Source organism: Hirsutella rhossiliensis (genome assembly GCF_020360975.1).
Source record: "Hirsutella rhossiliensis strain HR02 chromosome Unknown scaffold00005, whole genome shotgun sequence".
NCBI classification, from domain to species: Eukaryota; Fungi; Ascomycota; class Sordariomycetes; order Hypocreales; family Ophiocordycipitaceae; genus Hirsutella; species Hirsutella rhossiliensis.
The window spans coordinates 196292-217499 of NW_025408671.1; the positions used below are offsets into that span (position 1 = coordinate 196292).

Consider the following 21208-nt stretch of genomic DNA (forward strand, 5'->3'; position numbering starts at 1 on the left):
GCCGGGATCCCGTCTACTTTACACGGAAGCCCACCTGCCACCCCCCGCAAAACTCGTTATATTCTCATCGTCCACAGAACCTGCGTCTAACCCTTCAGCTGGAGGTGCTTCAGCGTGCATCGGTGCTCTCCAACAATGGCAACCGTAGCGCTCCTCGGCACCTTTGACACTAAGCTGGATGAATTGTTGTTCTTACGAGATCGCATCGAGCGCAACGACGGCGTCAAAGCTCTCCTCATAGACGTTGGTTGGAGGGCCGTTGACGCCGACGCTATATCCGTAACCCCAACAGAGCTCGTGTCGAGACATGGCAGCACCCAAGATGTGTCCCGGTTTGCCCGAGGCAAATACATAGATTTCATATCTAGATGCGCCTCCAGGGCCGTGAAAGAGCTCTATCAACGCGGGGAAATCGACGGTATAGCCTCTGCGGGCGGGTCCGGCGGCACCTCGATTGCATCTGCCATCATGAAGGATGTTCTTCCCATCGGATTTCCAAAATTGATTGTTTCAACAATGGCAAGTGGCGATACAAGAGCTATTGTGGGCGAAACAGACATCATCATGATAAACCCAGTCGTCGACGTCGCTGGACTGAATCAGATTCTCCGAGACGTCCTCAGGAACGCAGGGGCCGCCATTGGGGCCGCCGCACTCGCCTACGCAGCTTGCAGACTCATTCCAGGCCAGCAAGAATTGTTCACTCCAAAGAAGCGCGTGGGAGTCACAATGTTCGGCGTGACGACCCCAGGTGTAAACGCCATCAGAACGCACTTGGAGTCCAAGTACCCCGTCGAGACCTTTGTATTTCACGCCACCGGCCACGGCGGCAAGGCGATGGAGCGCCTCATACGAGACGGCAAGCTCGACGGCGCCATCGATCTCACCACTACGGAGATATGCGACTTGGTCATGGGTGGCATCATGTCTGCTGGTGATGGGCGTCTGGACGCGGCGATGGAAACCGGCATCCCCTGCATCATCTCGCTTGGGGCGACAGACATGGCAAATTTCGGGCCTCGGGATTCAGTTCCGGACAAGTATAAGAGCCGCAAGCTGCTTGAGCATAACCCCATGGTGACTCTCGTGAGGTCTTCAAAGAGCGACTGCAAACAAATTGGCGAGTTTATGCTGAGAAAGCTCAGAAAGGCAGCTAGACCAGACAAAGTTGAGTTGTGGATTCCGAAAGGTGGTGTGAGTGCGATTGCAGTTCCGGGGGGGCCCTTTGCTGACCTCGAGGCCGACCAAGTTACGTTTGATGTTCTGAGAGAAGGGCTCAAGGGAAGCAAGATTAAGGTTGTCGAGGACGAGAGAGATGTAAACGACGAAGGATTCGCGCGGGATATTGCAGAGGCACTGATTGCTGCAATGGGTGTATAGACCATAAACGACGTTGAAGGGTCTGCGTGCCATCCTTAATTCAAAATGAAAAAAGGTAATTCCAGGACATGATCTTAGTTGTGCTTCCAGACCATAGACACGCTCGCTTGGAACGTGCCCAAGGTTTAAACGACCGGTAGCAAATGCGATTCCGGATTCCGGGCACGGAGCCATTTAACGATATTTAATTGTATGCGGGCTCGGCCTCTGACCCCAAGAGATTCCGTCGAGCCTTATTTAAAGAAGACCAAGCAGCTCCAGTAAGAAATTGGATGTATTGGATTACTCTATTACTTTGAATGTCTAAATAAAATACCTGGTCATACATTGCCCAGAAAGACAAGGTCGAAATCAGGTCGTGATTAGAGGACGGCACTGACATTGCGTGGTATAGAGGCTTCGCTGTTCGGGCTCAACGTCGAGGTGTAGAAGCCGACAGACAGCCCTTCATCGTCAATTTTTCTCTCAAGACTCAAAGGACGCAATAGTACCGCAAAAGGTATTGCGGTTGTCGGCGTCCATCACTGCCGGCTTTCCATCCAGCGTTACCATGTTCGCACTGGCTTTGGTGCTAATGCCAAAGAGCTCGACTTTCGACTGGTCGACGGCGATCATGTTGTCTTGGCAGTTATTGGTCTTGAGACATTCTTGATCGTAGTTGTCAAAGAAGCTATACAGTCCACTACCGTAGACGAACACGCCCGTGGAGTTATTGACGCGCATACCCCAGGTGCGCGCGCAACGGGGACTGTTGGCGGCGCAGGTCGAGAAGTCAGGGTCCGCATACTTCGAGTTGGGCTTGAATGGCTGTTGAGAGTCTGGATTTCCTTGGTAATAGGCCGTCTCGGATTGAATAAAGGCCATGTATACATTCTCGGCGTTGTTTAGCTGGTAGTTGGACATGACGTTGTGCTCGGACGCGGTGCCCCAGAGCCACGCGCCCTTTGTGCTCTCAATTAGGATGCCACGGCCGTTATAAATGGTCAGCTGCACATCGTCGGGGTGAACCATTGGGTCGTATGCATCGAACTCGTGGTCGGCCACCCACATCCAAATATTCTCCAGGTACGGGCTGGCTGACGGCGTAACGTGCATAAGCATGAATGCGCCGACACAGTCCATGTTGACGTCCCTGGAGTTGGGTTTCTTCTGACACTTGTCAAGCTGCAGGTCGGTTCCATTGGCGCCACCGACGCGGAAATGAACGTCGAAGAGTCCGGCGGAGCCTTTGGTCTCCCCCGCGACGTTGAACTCGACCAGGATCGCGCCTGGCTGGGGGCCAACGGTCGCGAACATGAGGTCTTGTATCTCGACGTTGCCGGTTTCCCCTTGTTGGCCGATTTGGAAGACTGGCTTAGGATTCGCCTGGTCCTTAAAGTTCTTGTTACCGCCAGCCATGATAAGCGGCCATACTTCGCCGACGATCTTGACATCCTTGGGCACCTTGATCGTATCCGTAACAAGGTACGCGCCGTAGTCAAAGTAGACAATCTCCCCCGCCTTGAGGCAATGGAAGACCTGTCGGATAGCTTCGGTGTCGTCTGTCACTCCGTCGCCCTTGGCACCTCTTGACTTGACGGAGACGAATTGAGAGGAGGGAACGTCCTCATATTGGGGCTTGCTCTTGGTCACCACCTTGCCGTTATCGTCTTTCAGCGCGTCAGGCTTGGAGGCCACTTTCCTCGGGCCCCGCACGGTTTCGCCCGCGACGCCGGTATAGGAACGTCCCTGGGTCCAGGTCTCAATGCGTCGGTTCCCGTCGAAGACGACAGTGTCCTCTCTTTTCACAGCAGCTTCAACGTTCGACGACATATCTACGTTATCGAGCACTAGGGTGCCGTTCGTTGCCGATTCGTTGGGGTCGTAGAGAGTGGCGATGCCGACTTTGGTGTTGGAAATGGTACTGTCGAGCAACAAGACGGAGCCCACGGATGGCGTCTGTGTGGTCCCGTCACGGTTGGCCATGTTGATACCCACCTCGCTATTGCTAATTGTAACTCCGTGAAAGGTCCACAGCCAATTCCAAAGCATATTAATAGCGGTCTGACAGCCATTGAACGTCAAGTTCCGCGAGGTGAACTGCTGGCTGCCCACGTTCATGCCGTATTTGCCACCGTTGAAGACGAGATCGGTCATGAAGCCTCCGGAGCCATCTTCGATGAAAAGCCCCTGCTGAACGGCACTTTCGTTGGTATGCTTGGCCATGTTGAACTCGATGTTTTGCAGTGACGTGGCTTGGGCCACGGGCCAGTGAATCCCAGTTATGTTCTTCCCGTCTGCGTCGGTAAGATCAATTTTGAAGTTGCGGATCTGACGAAAGAAGTTGTCCCGGCTTCTCCACCAGGTCTTACCGTCTGCTCCGTAGGGATCGGCATCGATGACAAACGGTTTCTTGAAGTCGCCCCGAACCTTGATGGTAGGAGGATTACGAGCGTCCCCGATCAAGTGAGTGTAGTAGTACGGGATGATGGAGTCGGAGATGCTGTAGACGCCGGGGGGGAAGTAGATGATGGCGGGCGTGGTGGTGGAAGAATTGCAGCCCAAGCCGCACCGGCCGCCAGAACTGATTGCCTCGTTGATCGCTTCGGTATCGTCGGTCGACCCGTCTCCCTTGGCATTGAATTCGGCGACGTTACGGAACACCTGGTAGCTTTCCCTGTTGTTGGTGTAAGGGACGGAGCCCTGGCGCTTGATACTCGACATCCACCAGGTCGCTGCATTGCCGGTGGCGTTCTGGGGTGCAGACGCGGCGTGTGCCGAGCAGGCAAACTGCAAAGCCAAGCAGGCGGCTGCAAGAAGCGCTGAACGTGCCATTGCGACCAAATGACAATGGTCAACCGTCTAACCTTGTAACAGTCGAATGCTGTTACAGGAGCAACCCCGGGTGTGAAGGGGAAGCGTCACAGATATACGTAAGTCAAAGGCATAGATCCATAAAACAGCCCAGGAGAAAGTCGACTTCAGACTACGTATTGGGCACGACTCATGCGACAAGGCGCAAGGCCGCAAGCTCAAAACAAACGCGCGAAAGCCAAGATGGAGCCATTCTCTAACAGGGGAGAGCCCAGAGGCAGAGGGAAACGGGGCTTTCGCGCTGATGAATTCTTCCCCTTTCGGGCCAAGCAAAGTCACGTCAGTTTTGCTTTGCTTTCCCCAAAGGCCCACCGAAAAGGAAATGGGCATGGCATTTCCGCTGCTTCGTACAGAAGAAGAACCGTAGAAGCAGGCCCGTGTCTTGACTTGACTTGAATGAACGCAGCAAATGCGTCTAATAGTCGTCAACACAAATCCGGCAACGCTGGCGATGCGGCCTCAACGCGTGTATGTAGACTCGGGGCGAAAAGAGGAAAGGGAAGAGCGGCCTGAAACTATAAAGGGAGGGACAGGGAAATTTGCACAATGCGCAAGAATTGGACTGACAAAATGGCTCACAACAGATGGCCACAATATTGCGGACTATTTTTAACTTGAGCTGTTTATAGCATTGTCTTCGCCTCTGTCAATGGCGAGCTTTACAGCTTATTAGCTCGGCTGCAAATGCAATGTATTTCACCTTGTAGAGTTTATTGAGCGGCAATGCGGCCGCTTCACACTATTCTGTCTGCCGGCAATGGTAAATTGCGCGCGTCGCACACGTCCCGGCTATTACGCAGCCCACAAGTGGTCTTGACTTTGCCAAGTATGTATACTCGGGCTACTTCGAACGCAAACCAGCAATTGCCATGTCACTATCGAATCCGTTGAGAGAGCGCAAGGGTCCATGTTCAGCTTCGCAGGCCGAGGGGGAAGACTCTTGTATGTCTTTACGCCCTACGAATGCATATGGGCAGACAGACTCGCACCAAATCCCAGGTTGTCATGCAAAAGCATACCGCGGCATATGTACAGCGGTGCAATAACATCGCTTGGCAAGCCGCGCGTCACCTAGAACGCGTCGTGCATTGGGGCAATTCGACCCTTGAGGGAAACCCCCTCCGGTGCAAGTACTTTATCATCTCAACAGTCGACACAAAAGTCGCAATCAGGCGGCCGTGGCCTACCCGGCTTTGCATGTGTGGAGCTTCGAGTTTCGCGGCGCGCGGCAGACTCGGCATCTCCCACAGAGGGCCCATGTCCAAATCTCCTCGAGTCATTGCCAGCACAATGGCTTCGGCCATCCCGAGCAACTTTCGCCATGGTAGCTCCACGTCTTGAGCGCCGCGAATCAGCTTCTATCAAGCGCTACCCGAGGATACCACGCTGCACATCACCTAAAGTCGGAGCAGGAAGCTTGTCAAGATCGCAATTTTTCACCACGTCCTTCGCCCTCTGTACATCAACCCCAAGGCGGTCGAAAAGCCTTTCAAGCTCAACATAGCGTTTCAGGGCGAGTCCCGCGTAACCATGATCGAGCTCGTGGGCTCGTGGCTTAATGACGTTCTCGTATTTCCCCGCAAGCATTCTTAAATCTGCCGGATCATGGAATTTAGCCCGCGTGGCAGCAGCGCGGAGCTTGCCTTTAAATAGATAAAAGGGGTCGAGGAAGTAGGAAAGGTCTCGGCCGAGGGAGAGGCCTTCAATGACAAGAGCCCTGCGCGGCACGTTGCCCATCATATACCTGGATCCTAGGTAGCGGACGTCAGCAGCCACACGCGAAAAATCTCGCATAGCACTTACCAGGGAATTTTTCGCAGAAGATTTCCACCAACACAGCATTGTTTCTATCAGTCTTATCGGACCAAAAGAAGGCCACATAGTCCTGACGACTCTGAGGGATTGCTTGAAAGCCGGCTTTGCCGTCGAGTATCTCGACGATTTCGTCCTTGGATACGGAGGCCAGACAGTCGACATCCTTGCTCTCGCGGACGCCTCCCAGAGCACCAATGGCATAGCCGCCGAAGATGCCAAAAATTATATGCGCCGTGTCCAAAGCGCGATGCAAGGCGATGGCTGCATCGTTCAAGCGTGCTTGAATCATTACAGGTGACAAAGCTTAGGACTTGATGAGATGGGCCGATCCCAGAGCGTGGGTCAAAGGGAACCTTGAGCAGGTCTTGGCTGACTCTAGCTGCACGAGAGCAACGAACATTATATAGGTCATCTTCGCGAGTGCCTTTTGATGTGCACCAGACGAAGACGAGATGGGGCGGAACAACATTGGCACTGAAGGTGAGGTGAAAGCGCAGGGTCACTGCCTCCGTGAACGGGATTTACCAATAAAAAGCCTTGCCGCCTATTTGAGAAATATCAGCTGATGTCTCCTTATGCATGGTAAGGACCAACGCCTTTGATGATGGAGGAAATAAGTACATCATCTGCATCCGCGCCTAGAATTGACCTGCAGGTAGGTCCGGGGAAGGAAGTCTGGTCCGAACCGTGATATGTCCCATTCTCGACGGGCCGAGTTTGGCCCAATCACGTTCCCTTACACGACCAACGCTCATTCGAACCCAGGAATCAGTCGTACATCATCCGCTTCCTTCTGATCCCCGATGAAGCAGGTGACTTTGTTTTCCGAGACGTAATCTATTCTCGAGGCTTTGCTGCTGATTTGCTTCATGACCAGGGCGACTAGTGCAGGGCTTAAGCCCGCCAGGTTTCTCCGTGCCCAAGCGTCGTCCAGGTTCATTCCATCAACAAGCTGCTCAACGGCAATCATGGCCATATCATCCCCTAAGTCCAAGTATCTCTGGGCCAGGCCCTTGAGAAATACGGCTAGACGAGGCAGGGGCAGGCCGGTAATGCCTTGTCGCTGAAGATGGGATATCTCTTTGCTTATGTGGTTGGTCCGGCCGGAAACGGGCTGTATAATGGCCTTGTCAATAGGGTCCAGTCCGTAGAGCGAGGCTGCAAAAATGACGACAGCTTGGGGAGGGTTGGCCCAGCCGGTGGTCCGCACGCGTGGCAAACCCCGTTTATACTCTGTATAATTGTTGAAGTCTTGGTCTAGTTGACATGGCTCAAACAAGCCTGTTGAGCACAGAAGACCAGCTGCTGCCAGAGAGCTTGACTTGGGCACACAAATCTCGAGATCCTGCGCGTGGTCAGTGTTGGGATACTGAAGCCGAAGGATTCAACAGGGAAGCTGACGTGACAGACGCGCGGCACGTTGTAATAGTTCAAGGCGAGCTCTCCAGTGACACACATTGAGACACCATGGTGCCTCAGGATGTGAGCAATCACCCTGATGGGCGTCAAGTCCATTGCGGGAGTTTGTTGACCGATGAGGAGTAAGATGGCGACCGAGCACTCTGATGTTGGCGAGGCGCCCCCGCTCGACCCCCGTCTTCTTTGAGACAACGGAAGCGGAACTTTATAAGCGCCGTCAACAATCGCACAATAACTTATCAGTTCGCTATTATTAAGTGTGCTTGGTATCCAGTCCATTGCACGCAACAAACAACTCCACAGGTGACCAGATGCGTGCCTTCTTCAAGGCACTTCCGAGGCGCCTCCGCCGACCTGGCCGCCACCGCCTGCAGATCTTGTCTGACTTGCATCTCGAGGTTGGTCAGCAATACTCGACATTTGCCTTCCCCGCGACCGCGCCATTTCTGCTATTGGCGGGCGACATCGGTAGGCTTGTCGACTACAATAGATACCTTTGCTTTCTCCAAGCGCTTGCCTCTCGCTACCAAAAGGTCTTTCTCGTGTTGGGAAACCATGAGTTCTACGGCATGGACTACGAATCCGGGCTCGTTGCGGCGCACCGCCTCTCGGAAGAGCCTTCCCTGGCCAATACGCTCGTCCTCTTGGACAAGGCCCGTTGGGATGATCCCAATTCCAACCTCACCATCCTGGGCTGCACGCTCTGGTCTGCCATCCCCGATGAGGCTTGTGGCCTGGTCGAATCCAAAGTCAACGATTTCAAGAAAATAATCGGCTGGACTGCGCGGAAGCACAACAAAGTCCACGCCGATGAGGTGGCCTGGCTTCGTCACCAGATTGCGCGAAACAGCGACGCCAAAAGACTGCTCGTGGTGGCGACGCACCACGCCCCCTGTCTGGAGGGCACTTCTCAGCCCGGCCATTCCGACAACCCATGGTCGTCGGCATTTGCAACAGATATCTTGACGGAAGGGGGATGGGACGACGTCAAGATCTGGGCCTTTGGCCACACACACTATTCCACGGATCTCACCTTGCCCAACGGCATCAGATTGGTGGCTAACCAGCGGGGATATGTGCTTCCGGGCAACGCGATGCGAGGAGCTGTGAGCAGCAAGACGAAGAAAGGGGCCCATGACTTCTATCCCGGCATGTCTGTTGCCCTGGAGCAATGATTGTTCTGGCTGTTTGGCGTGACCGTCCGTATTTCCACGTACCACTCGTACGCAGACGGCACTTCACATGTAAAGGGAATGATCGCAGGAAGCGCCACATCTCACCACTTCTCCATGACCATCTGACTGTGCGAGAGTAGCGTCATTGGCGTGCGAGAGAATGGATGATGCATGTCTCAGCGTGTTCACACGAGGCGGTCCGGCTGGGCAAACATCCGTCGCATCGCGGAAAGACTACTCTACGGCTTCATCAATTCTTCTTGGGCTGGCGCATGGAGGGTCGGTGCAACCTGTCTCCGCTCCCAGGACCCAAGAAATTCCCATCTCGTACTACCCCAGTCCTGTCCCGTTATTTAAAGCCGCCGATTTCCCCTCTTATTACGGCCCGAGTCGCATGTCTCGAGTTCCTCGTCCGTACCCGCAGAACACACAGAGTGAAACAGCCGGGTGATCATTAAGAACGCTTTGTCGCTCACGCACCATGGCCCCGGAACGGTCGGGAGAGAAGTCGATTGTATTCTACGACATCGCTTCTGCCCCACCAAAAAGGACATATGCCCCAAACCCGTGGAAGGCAAGGTGGGAGACAATTGGTCGAGTCTCAGCTACTGGATTTTCCTGCTGACACTCGGGCCGTCGGCAGACTTGCCCTCAACTTCAAATCTGCCTCCTACAGCACGGCTTGGGTTGAGTTGCCGGATGTGGCATCGACCCGCACGGCACTTGGTGTCCCTCCAAGTCGCAAATTCCCCGATGGCAGCGATTTCCACACCCTGCCTCTTCTCCACGACAAGATGACGAACCAGTATGTCGGCGACTCCTTTGATATCGCACTGTACCTGGACGACAAGTATCCCGACGGGCCTCGGCTGATTGCCCAAGGCATGGCCGGCGTGACCAAGGCCTGGAACGATCGGATCGACCAACTCTTTACGCGTTTTGTCAAGCTTTGTGTCGACGGCATGCCGCTCAACCCTGATAATGCCGACATCTGTCGCCAAACCTTTGCGAGCAGGGGTCGATTGATGGGTTGGGATGGCGACTGGACGGTAAAGGGTGACGAAAGAGGAGACATGTTGGCCGAGTTTCAGGCGGCACTTGGCGAATTGGAGATTTACTATTCTTATACAATTGACATGCAGCGTCGCGCTGAAAGCAGTGGACCTTTCTTATCTGGAGAACAACCCACATACGCCGATCTCATTGTGGGCGGTTGGCTGGGCTACGTCCACGAGACACTGCCACCTGCCGAGCTTGCTGGATTCCAGACCTGGCATAACGGTCGGTGGGGAAGGATTTGGCGGGCTCTGGCTAAGTACGCCGATAGTACAAAGTAGATGCTGGGCTTATTGTCACGGCCCAACGCGTGCTATAGACTAATGCCTTGAGGAACGTAGTAACGAAAGGTTCTATTAGTTTCCCCTAGGGATAAAACGCCGTAACTAATATCTCCCCTACAAATGCTGCCCTTTAATTATTTACTAAATCTTACTTAAAAGAATTGCTACTTATATATATAGCTAGGATGCTATAACGAGGCGTTTAAAAGCTTAAGGGCTTTTAAGAGTAGCTAACTAGTAAACTAGCTAAGAAAGATATAAAAATAAAGGAAAAGTTAGTTTAGTTCTTTTTTAATGGGGCGAGTATACAGATAGCAATACATACATGTACAATTAGCAATACTCTTGGGCTTTATGCTCCATTGCGTTGGCTGTGATAGTGGCGCCGTATTCGCCTCCTCTGCATAAGATAGAGAGATGCGCCGGTGCTACCGTAAGCAACGCTTCGATTATCAAACGTTGCCAATCACAGCTTGTAATGGTTGTAATAGTCAGTACGTTTAAGTTTGAGGGTATCCTGAGTATCATGACCCACCTATCGTAAGCCTCACGAAGCGCGAAGTTATGACGGTGATCACGGTGAATCCCGGCATTCACCCTCCTGCAGGGAAGCGTAGACCTGCTGTAGTTTCCTAGCGAGGCTGACTCACGTGGGCAAAGGGTTATGTCTAACAATTTCGGTGCCTCCACTAGACCTTGTCTCGGACGTAAGAACGATGGACCGGACTTAGACCCTAATATCCGACACCTCGACAACAAGTGATCATCTTATCCCAGCGGAGGAAAAAACGCCGAATTCTTCTCATGATGTCCCAGACCACTATGAAAGAATAACCAAGCTGCCGTCTGAAGCAAGCAAGCTCAGCTCCGCGGCTTGCAACATACAGTCCCTGAAAAACGTTCTTAAAGTCCGCATCGCAATGGCAGATATACCCAATAACATGTCCCCAGGGTCATTCACCACGCCAACTCGCCCGCTCACCTGGCTAATCACTGGATGCTCCTCGGGACTGGGACTAGCCATTGCGCGCCGTGCTCAGGCCGAGGGTCACTTTGTTATTGCCACGTCCCGTGATCCATCCAAAACCCCGGAGCTCGTCGCCGAGATAGAGCGTGATAACGGGAGCAAGGGCCGGTGGATCCAGCTCGACGCAACAGACACAAACAGCGGGGAGATTATCGAACGTCTGGAACGCGAAGGTCTCAAATGTGATATCCTGGTTAGCAACGCAGGCAGCTCTGTTCACAACGTCGTTGAGGCTTTCACAGAGGAAGAAGTACGCCGCCAAATGGAAGTACTGTACTTTGGTCCCTTTCGACTGATCAGGGCGGCGATACCGCACATGCGACGCCGCCGGTTTGGCGTCATAGTCAACATCAGTAGTGGAGCGGCACTTGAGGGAAGGGAGAGCATGGGGACGTATGCGTCTGGAAAAGCTGCAACAGACGGTAAGTAAAAGCATCATCGTATTGATCGCTCGTCCTCTATGCCTCACATTCTTCAGGGAGTAATGTGGTGCTGAGCACTAACTCTATGATGCGTTTTTGCGTGTCCCTACGCACACTGGAGCGTTGGGCACGGCACCAAGCATCAAGGACACCGGCTGCCGCACGCACAGCCATGTGAACAGGCAGCCGTGTGAACAGGCAGCCGTGTGAAACAGGCAGCCGTGTGAAACAGGCAGCCGTGTGAACAGGCATCGGTATGTGGCTGCCTTGTAAACCGGCCGGATCGCCTAGATAGTCCGACCTGGCTGCCTCCTACATAAGGATGAGGCAGTCATAGCTTAGTTGGAGAAACAACGATCCCACTTCATCTCATCCATATGCAAAATGCATCAGATTGGTAGCAATTCCTACCCTTTGCTTTGATTAGCACCAGTGAGCCATTGTGTAAGCCTCACACCATAGCTCAAGTCTGCTTGGGCACCACACGTGAGCCGTTGACTCGGGCTCGCACCAAAAAACCACCAAAACAACCATCGTGACTTACATAAGTCGCCCCCACGAGCTTACCCAAGCTCACCACCCCACGAGCTTATCCCAAAGCTCATCAATCCTTGGCTTGCTAACCAGCTAACCTTGTGGTGCGACCGACACCCTTGACAGCTAGCAGCCAACATTTCTTCACCCTCGTGATAACGCTATAGGGTCAATACCGTTGCATTAAGGTGTCTTTCGCTCGTGACGACTTTGGTGATAGGAAGTTTTGCGAAAGCCCGTGTAATCGTATATCACTATCGCAAGTGTCAGCTGGCAAGCAAACCGACCACACAATGGCCAAACCGACCAACGAAGGAAGCTCGGTCAAGCAAGCTGACGATAGAAGCTCGCCACGCCCGGCTGAAGAAGATGATGGACCCCGGCTACCGGACGCAGTCCAGCAACGCCGCCCGAAGCGCAACAGAGTCTCTCTCAACCCCAAGGACAATCATTCGCAATTGGCAGACCAATTACAGCAGCTCCCAGAAGCTCTCAACGCGTGGAAATGGTCCATCCGATTCCTCAAGCTGATGCGAGACAAATCTAAGGAAGCTCTCGATACCTTCACAGTCCGTGACAAGGAAGCATGTGAAGCCTTGGAAGATCTCCTTTCCACGTCTGTGCTCATCAAATCAGCCTACGCGAAGTATTGGCTGTACCACAAGCCGGCATCTCGGACCTCGAACATGTGCCTGCATGGAGAGCAGTGGTGGAAAAAGCCTATATTGTGCCGGAACCCACAGAGGACAACATGATGAAATTGATCTCGAAGATCACGCCCAAGGAAGTTGATTCGAGGTCAATGACATCAATTGGTATATCTTCCGGATGCCGACCAACAACTTCCCACGGAACAGCGAGGTATAAATTCTCAAGCTATGTTGCAGTCAACGGAACCCCCAAAGGCGCCAACTCAGTCACAATCACCTTCAGGCGTGAGGAAGCAGAAAGGAAGCCGGCATAGCCACCACAGCCGCCGCGACCGCCGCAGTCACCACAAGCATCGCAGATACCTACGACTAGATGATTCAAGCGACTCGGAATCTTCTTCTTCCAGCAGCAGCAGCTCTGGAAGCAGCATTGGCATTGGATACGCTCACAGCCGCCGGAGCGCCTCTCTACCACACAGACCTTTCAAACCTCTAGTGATGTGGAAGCTGTTGCCAAGAGGCTCAAACGTGACAACATGGGTGTTTTCAACCCCAATCACAAGGATCCTCATAAACAAGGCCTTGTGTCCCTCTCAAGCGGCAGCAATGTGTACACGGATGTATACCTCTTCTGCGAGCGCCTGCGAATGTACAAGGATCTCGACTCCTACGCCTTGTCGCAGCACTATATGTCTTTCCTTGCCGGCGGAGCTCTACAGTGGTTCATGAATGAACTTTCCATCGAGCAGAAGGATCGCCTTATGAAGTCATCAGTAGAGCGTTTCTGTAAAATGCTCATCAAGCGATTCCAACGCCCAGCAGCAGAGGTCTCCAAGGAATTACACGGCATTCCGTATACCGTGTCAATGTGGAATGCTGGTGAAGTCTCCTTGCCTCAATGGATTCAACGGAAAGTCTCCCTAGCAAGGCAAATCAACATCGAAAAGGACTACCAAATCATCCAAAGCATCCACCCTTGATTGCGGTCCAAATCGCTACTCACCTCTCTGTGCCCACTAAACGCACGCCAATTGACAAGTGGGTACGAGAAATCGAGGAACGCCGACCCTGATCTCCGCGGCATTGGAATTTCGCGGCAGATACGATGAACGCCCCCAAGGCCGTGACCGTGACCGCAACTACCAAAGTCGTGATCGTAGTAGTGATCGTGATCGCAGCTTTAGGAACGATAGCCGCGACCGCGACCGCAGCTATCAGCGAGATCACTACCAACGCGATCGAGGCCTTGACCGCAGAGACCGCAGCAACCCCAGCAGCGACTCACGGGCCAAGGAAAGGCGAGAGAACCGCCCCAAAGATCCTCAGCGCAATGAGCGAAGCGGCGGCTATGAGAAAAAGGTCCGCTTTGAGAAAAATTACCTTGCCAGCGAGGACGAAAACAAGCAAGATGCTTCAGACAACAAGAAAACCGCCATTTCCGACGACGATGAAGCCAGTGATGTAGGATCAGACGCTTCTATCGAGGAATACTACGTCTGTATGACCTCAACTCCTGAGAATCTTGGCCAACAAGGAAACCACCAATGCCGAAAGTGTAACCGCAAGTTCCTCCCGCAGTGTGTTATTTGAGCACACACAAGCACGCTGCTGTGTGTCTGCTCAACAGCTCCAGCAGGAGGCGACCCCAGCAAGACCTTCGTTATGTGGGAAATGCTACGCCCAATTTCCCTCACGCAATGCACTCTTCAGGCACCTTCCTGGCTGCGTGTCACAGCCCAAGGCCCACTCAAATGGAGAGGCATATAAAGCCGTAGAGCAGCACAATCCAATTCCTCCCCAGAAAGCCCAGTATCTTTGGGAACAATCGCGAGCGCTATCGCAGGAAATCCTCGAGCCACAACCGCTCGAGCCGCCATCGCACGATGCCCTTTCGGCTACTCATATCTTCGCATCAAGATCAAGGCAGCTCCCACAGGACCAGAGACCGAGGTCTGTGCGGATTCCGGGTGGCAACCCCTGATTGACAGAAAGCTTCTCAAGAGCTTCGAGCACACCATTGAGAAGAAGCCTCCAACGCCAATTGCAGGCATCAGCGGCAGTGTCCGCTGCACAGACTGGGCACGTTCTCCTTCTATGCAGAAGGAAAGAGGGCTGACGGTAGCAGCGCCGGCATAGCTAAATTCACCAGTTCCGCTTGGGTGACTACCGTGGAACCAGGAGCCTTGCTAGGCAATGCCTTCCTCAAGCCGTATGTTGGAAACATCCACTACGACAAGGAAGTCGTTCAAATAGGCCTCCTTGACGACTTCGGTATCCCTTTTAACATCTATAAGCCTCATAAAGGGGTAGTCCGACGCGTTCAGGCCGTCAGAAAAACCATGGTCCCGGCAGGCAAGACAATGCTAGTCCCAGCTAGCTGGAAGGAAGTCCCTAAAGGCCGTTCCTTCGCTTTTCATTCCAATCATCCCTTGGCCGCTCATGCTCTCGTTGACCGAAACACTGTCCCAGCGGTCATGTTCACGAACACTACGAACCAAGATATCATCGTGAACCGCAAACAGCGCCTAGGGCAGATCAAAGAATGCGAGGAATCGGGCTACTTCGCTGCAGCCTCATGGAAATCAGCTCTGACAGCTTTGACAATAGCCACAGCGGCCTTGGCCCCAACAACTTCTGCAATGACGATTGAAAGCGCTCCCCAGAGCCATACATCGTATGATCTTGCTATCAATAGCACCTTCCACCTCTCAGACGATGTTATCGCAATAGCTGACGGACTTTCACCCGGAGGAAGCCCTGTTCTAGCAGCAACCGCAGAATCAGTTTCAAGCTTATCAGAAGCTTTGTACGCATACACAACAGCAGCCAGCAACGACAGCCAGCCTTGGTCAACAACAAGAAAGGAGCTCCACGTCACAAGCACCCAGCTGAGTGCAGCAGCAACAGCCGATACTCCTGACCTTGCCCTGAGACCCGAATTCCGTATCAAACGCACGTTCAACGCACGCCAGAGCTCCCAGAGGTGTGCACTGACGACGGAATTCACATCTATGCGCAGAAAGGCAGCTTCGTGACCAAGATCAAAGCCCTTGTTGAAAAACACGCCAAACTATGGAAAGACTCGGGCACAGCTGAAGTCGAAGCAGGCCACGAGCTCACAGTTCCCCTTATCAAGGATTGGCACACGCACAAGGTGGCTCAACGCCCCTATCCTCAGGGATTACGAGACAAACAGGTCATTGATGAAACCCATGACAAGCTCCACGCACAAGGACGTATGGAATACGTGCACGGACCAACCCCTTTTGCAGCCCCCGTCTTCGTTGTGTGGCGAACAGCCCGAGGAGAAACCAAGGGCAGGGTCGTCATCGATTTGCGAGCTCTTAATAAGGTCACCATGCCAGACAGCTATCCCTTGCCATTGCAAGAAGACATCATCCAAGAGCTTCGAGGCGCACAGTACATCACAGCAATCGACGCATCGTCCTTTACCACCAATTCCGAGTCAAACTCGAACATCGTGATCGTTTTACCCTCACGAGCCATAGAGGACTGGAAAGACTGACTGTTGCACCAATTGGCTTCTGCAATAGCCCGGCCTACGCCCAGCGCTATATGGATCGAGTGCTTCGACCATATAAGGGTTTTGCAGAGCGTTTATGGACGACGTTGTGATCTATTCGAAAACGGAAAAGGAGCACTTACAGCACCTTAGCAAGATCTTCCAGCTATTCGAGCGTTTTAACCTCACGATGTCGCCAAAGAAAAGCTGGATTGGGTATCCTCTGTGCAACTCCTTGGCTTCCGCGTTGATGCCTTTGGAATGAGCACAACGGAACACAGGCTGGCAGCCTTTGCAAAGCTGGAATTTCCAGACCAGCTATCTGCGTTGGAAAGCTACATTGGAGCAACAGGCTACCTACGGCATCTCTTACCGTATTATGGAGCCCTCATTGAGCCATTGCAGCACCGGAAAACTCAATTACTAGCCCAAGGACGAGAAATTGGCAAAATTCAGCAAGGTAACATCAACAAACGCCGTGCCTTTGCGAGGAACACCAAATTCGAGCCTAGTGAAAAGGAGCGGTTGGCATTTGAAGCTATCCAAAAGGAAGTAGCCTCCGGCAGGATGATCCACCATATGGACCCAAGCAGGCAACTGTTCTGTCAAGTTGACGGGTCCTTGCAACGAGGATTTGCCTGTACCTACTTCCACCTTAAAGAAGGTTACGAATGGAAGCCTGGCCAAGCTATTTCCTCAACAGCGATGCAACCTATAGCTTTTCTCAGCCGCACCCTCACCAACGCAGAGAGATCATATGGTCCGTCGGAATTAGAAGTGGCCTGCCTAGTCTGGGCTATCAAAAAAGATGCGCACAGTGGTCCAATCGTCAACGAAGCCCTTAATCGTGCTTACGGACCATTCAGCCACACAGCAGATCGTCAATAAGACCTCCCTCGACACTTCAAGCACGGACAGAGCAAATAGACGGCTAGTAGTAGCCTCCATCTATCTCTCTCAGTACGAATTGCAGGTTGATCATCTTCCAGGGAAAATCAATTTCATCCCTGATGCCTTAAGCAGGCTGTCAGCCCCTGAGACCGACCAATTGATCGAGCGACAACGACCTGACTACACAGCGCTTGACGATGTGCTCCTTGCGTCTGAGGCCATCATGGATCCAGCATACCGCATCAAATTCACAGAAGGCTATCAGGCTGATACCCATTATCGCAAGATCCTTCAAATGATCCAGGACAGTGAGAACACGGTCAAAGCTTCTAGGGCCCCGGAAATCGCGAAAATCAAGCGCAGAGGAATTCCCTTTTTCGTGGACCAGGGTCTGTTATATCACGAAGGAAAAGATGGATATGTTCGTCTCTGCGTGCCCGCAAGCCTCACGCACGAATTGCACAGGTCCCGGGGCCGGCTGACCGGTCATCCGGTAATCGGATTACCGCCCCGCCCCACGCAAAACCATGTCGTTTTCGAAGGCCCGGCCCTGCGGGGCTGGCGTTTTCTTAGTCGGATTACCGCCATCGGACGGCAAAATCGAAGGTCCACGCCCGCGGGGCCCTGCGCGAGACCTTCGATTTCGGTCTCGCTCACGCGCGTTGCGCTCCACCTCCCTCCTCCCACCTCCCTCCTCCACCTCCTCCATTGCCACCGTCGCGACGGCGACCGCCTGCACCATGTCGAACGCGATAGAGGATCCCCGGGTCAGGGCGGCCATTGAGCACTACCTGTTAGATCTGGAGAACACCCAGCCGAAGAATACGAAGCGAAATTATCGTCCCAAGCAGGAAGAATGGAAGGCAAGCCCGCATGCGCGCCCTGCAATCTTCATGTAGATCCATGCATTGACTGCCTCACAGGAGTGGTGTCAAGCCAACTGGCCTGCGATCCCGGACGTTTGGCCGGCCTCGGTACCACAGGGCCAACAGCTACCGGGAGACCTGGTCGATGAAGGAAAGCTCTTGCTCTTCATGAAGGAGGTAGTGGCATCACGTCCTCCAAAGAAAGGAAAGAGGGTCGCCGATGAAAGAAAACGACACCTCGAGGCTCAGGAAGCCAAGAGGGCCGTGAAAAGACGCAGAGCACCATCAGGTAACAGATGTTGATCACGGGATGTGGTCGTCGGACTGAGCCAGCCCATCATACTAACACCCAGCTTCCCCCAGCAGATACCATCGTTGTAGGCGGCGGAGGTAGCGAATACGAGTCAGACTCCGACTTGGAGTTGTATGAGTCCACGCTCAAACTACAGTATAATACTGTACGGGGCTACGTCTCGGCCATACAGAAGCTTTACGACGAGCAGAAGAGCCGGGAGTCAATCCTGCGGCCCGGCCACAGGAGTGGCACTGAAGGCGCTCAAACGCAGCATTCTTGCAACGACTTGGAGCCGGAAGAGGAAGGAATACATGGACAGGGAGTTGGAACTCTGAGAGATGTGTATGCGCCGGCGCAGATACCCGACCACACCAACGTGGCATGGTCCGAGAGAGAGAGATCGCCTGCGCCCTGAGGACGCAGGTGGACTTTCTGCTCGGGAACCACATGCTGCTGCGGTCCGGCAACCGCCTGCCGATGGAGTTGGCAGACTGCTTTCCCTGGACTTACCCAACGAGGGCTTCAAGGCCCAGGGTATACCACGAAGGCGCTGGTTGTCGTGATGAACTGTGGGAAGACCAACCAGCACGGCCGCATGGAGTATGGATCTGCTTTGCGGCATCGAGATCCGCGATCTTGTCTCATCGGCGCCCTCGCGTTCTGGCTTTTCTGGCGCTGGCAGGTAGAAAAGGCGGAAAGGTTTCCGTCTTCCAAAGAAGCGAAGACTGGTATGAAACGAAGGTGCTCCGCCGATCGGCGAAGGAGCCTCAAGGTAAGCGTGATGGCATTCACCGGAATCCCATAACTCAGAGGTGCATCGACCCTTTCACTCACCGAATATACAGCTCCGTTGTCGGGCCAGACTGCCCGAGAATGGACGTCCAGGTTCTACAAGAAGGCCGGCATCAAGGTCTCCAAGGTCAGCCACGCGCCTAGAGTGGCCGCGACGCAAAACGCCGACATGGCCGGAGTGGATGAAGGCCAGGCATGTCATCTGCCCTAGGCAAGCCGCCAACCCCTGGCCTGGGCTGACCTGAACTATACAGATCCGCCGAGCCGGTCGTTGGAATAACGGAGACCAAATGACCGGCTGCTATCTGACTTCCTGCCTTTCGAATTCATGAGGGCCGTGGCCGACTTTGACCCTGAATGGTCGGGGTCTTATTTCGTGCCCGGCCACCGTGAGGCCGCCTGTGGTGCTACTCGTGCAGGTCTGGCCTCAACTCGACAAATGGAAAGAGGCCCACAGTAGCCCTTTCTCAGATCTCGGGGTGGAGCAGAACATGGCCGCCGGCGCCTTCTTGGAACTCCTGGAGTGGCTTCGAGAGGTGCTCCTGCAGGACGCTGTCTTCCTTCGCGAGTCCTACCCCGACCATCCTATCTTTCAGGATCCGGTCTTCTCTTGCCCTGAGTTTGAAGCGTTCGCCAGCAAAGTTCAAGACACATGCACACGGGACCACGAAGACAGCCATACCACGGTCATTCAAAAAGCGATCCCGGTGGTTGCGGAGAAGCTGCGCACAGTACTGACTCAACAGGTCGCAGCCGAGCAGTTAGCTGAGCGAAGACATCTAGACCTTTTGGGGGCTTCTTACGAACTATGCACAAAGTTGGATGAGTTTGCGCAGGCCACCTACACCGTCACCTTCAGCCCCGGCCAAGGTGCTGCAGGTCAACATGCGGAGATCGCGGGAGCTCATCAACAGAGGCGCCGCGCTCCACGAGAGACGGTCCTCAGGTCCGAGATAGGCCCTTCGCAAGCGGGCGGTCCGACATACGCTCCGCTCTCTAGAGCAGCAGCAGGGAATGGTGCAAGCGGGCCAGGGCAAGCCCCAGGGAAGAGCGCATGGCGAGCCGCCTGGGCCGCGCGAACCTCCGAGCTTCAAGCTCCCCGTTCTGTCAAATCTGTACAGGAGCTGCTGCGTCTCTGGCGGCAGGGCTGGGGCGAAATGCCTTCTGTGGATTCTCTTGAGCGAGACTGGGGTGCTCGATGGCGGCCATCTGCAGAGAAGAATTACCTTTCCACGCGCAAGATCATCGTCGATGAGGTTCGGAGGCGGGCCCAGTCGGACGGCTTAACTGAAGATATCGTGGCGAGGCAAATGGACGAAGAACGTGGACCCAGCTCTTTGGATAAGTTGTTCAAGGCCATCCGAAAGGACAGGCAAGGCGAAAAAGGGACACAAACGTGCGTCGGGGCAATTCAACGTCGGTGGTAGCGAAAAGTCGATGGCGCAGTGATTTTGAACACCCGTCTGATAGAATGACGAGGACCTTGGCGGCGAAAGTGCCCCAGGCCGTCAGGGCTGCGTCGCTACAGTCAGCGGTAGTGGCCTGTAGACAGGGTATGCATCCGCTAAGCGCCGCTGTAGCTCCAGTGCGTCAAGGCTAGAAAATGCTTCAAATCACCGCAACCTCGCAACCGACAGGATGTAGGACCTTAGACAGGGTGCATTCTGATCGCACAAACGCAGGCTATCCAGTCGAACTGGTTTTCTCGTCGTCGGTCCCGGCTTTCGCGCTTTATGGCGCTCCGAAGATGACATCAACCCGGCAGAGGTGATGTCAAGGGCAAGCGGGTAATCGGCGGTAATCTGCGGGGTAATCCGCTGACCGCCCACCAAAGCCGGACCTGTGACATCCACTTGATGCAAATGGCACACGACGACAAGCACCACTTTGGCGTTGTGAGAATGCTCAAGGAGTTGGAAACCTATTCGATCAGGAACGTCTCTTGGCAAGCGAAAAAGCACATCGCCAAGTGCAAAGCTTGCTGCCTTGGACAGACTGATCGACAACAGCTTGCTGGAAGCTATCTGCCCAATCGACCCCCGATGCTTCCAATGCAGTCAATTGCAATGGACTTCATCACAGACATGCCTGCCGTCTCAGCTATGGGCTCACCCTGGCATATTGAAGGCTTTAATGCCTTTAATCAATTACTTACAGTCACTTGCTTAGCTAGCAAGCGATGCCTACTGATTCCAGGCAATGCAAAGTATAGCGCCAAGGACTGGG

At 53.8% G+C, this 21208-nt stretch overlaps 8 protein-coding genes across 8 annotated transcripts; 5 read left to right on the forward strand and 3 right to left on the reverse strand.

Moving 5' to 3' along the window:
• Positions 1–135: 135 nt before the first annotated feature.
• HRG_05208 (uncharacterized protein) lies at positions 136–1380 on the forward strand (the record flags this gene model as incomplete). The annotated part of the gene is made up of 1 exon (XM_044863679.1): positions 136–1380. The coding sequence occupies one exon, from the start codon at positions 136–138 to the stop codon at positions 1378–1380; it is 1245 nt and encodes a 414-aa protein (XP_044720211.1).
• A 465-nt stretch (positions 1381–1845) lies between these two features.
• HRG_05209 (pectate lyase superfamily protein) lies at positions 1846–4194 on the reverse strand (the record flags this gene model as incomplete). Its single annotated transcript, XM_044863680.1, has 1 exon — positions 1846–4194. The coding sequence occupies one exon, from the start codon at positions 4192–4194 to the stop codon at positions 1846–1848; it is 2349 nt and encodes a 782-aa protein (XP_044720212.1).
• Positions 4195–5601: 1407 nt separating this feature from the next.
• On the reverse strand, positions 5602–6337 carry HRG_05210 (ser/Thr protein phosphatase; the record flags this gene model as incomplete). Its single annotated transcript, XM_044863681.1, has 2 exons — positions 5602–5984; positions 6037–6337. The coding sequence occupies 2 exons, from the start codon at positions 6335–6337 to the stop codon at positions 5602–5604; spliced, it is 684 nt and encodes a 227-aa protein (XP_044720213.1).
• A 462-nt stretch (positions 6338–6799) lies between these two features.
• On the reverse strand, positions 6800–7563 carry HRG_05211 (ser/Thr protein phosphatase; the record flags this gene model as incomplete). Its single annotated transcript, XM_044863682.1, has 2 exons — positions 6800–7393; positions 7459–7563. 2 exons carry the CDS (start codon positions 7561–7563, stop codon positions 6800–6802), a joined length of 699 nt encoding a protein of 232 aa, XP_044720214.1.
• A 215-nt stretch (positions 7564–7778) lies between these two features.
• Positions 7779–8642, forward strand: HRG_05212 (calcineurin-like phosphoesterase domain-containing protein; the record flags this gene model as incomplete). Its single annotated transcript, XM_044863683.1, has 1 exon — positions 7779–8642. One exon carries the CDS (start codon positions 7779–7781, stop codon positions 8640–8642), a length of 864 nt encoding a protein of 287 aa, XP_044720215.1.
• Positions 8643–9123: 481 nt separating this feature from the next.
• On the forward strand, positions 9124–9979 carry HRG_05213 (uncharacterized protein; the record flags this gene model as incomplete). Its single annotated transcript, XM_044863684.1, has 2 exons — positions 9124–9221; positions 9286–9979. 2 exons carry the CDS (start codon positions 9124–9126, stop codon positions 9977–9979), a joined length of 792 nt encoding a protein of 263 aa, XP_044720216.1.
• A 923-nt stretch (positions 9980–10902) lies between these two features.
• Positions 10903–11439, forward strand: HRG_05214 (short chain dehydrogenase domain-containing protein; the record flags this gene model as incomplete). Its single annotated transcript, XM_044863685.1, has 1 exon — positions 10903–11439. One exon carries the CDS (start codon positions 10903–10905, stop codon positions 11437–11439), a length of 537 nt encoding a protein of 178 aa, XP_044720217.1.
• An 8034-nt stretch (positions 11440–19473) lies between these two features.
• Positions 19474–20828, forward strand: HRG_05215 (centromere DNA-binding protein complex CBF3 subunit; the record flags this gene model as incomplete). Its single annotated transcript, XM_044863686.1, has 2 exons — positions 19474–19713; positions 20817–20828. 2 exons carry the CDS (start codon positions 19474–19476, stop codon positions 20826–20828), a joined length of 252 nt encoding a protein of 83 aa, XP_044720218.1.
• Between the last annotated feature and the right edge of the window lie 380 nt (positions 20829–21208).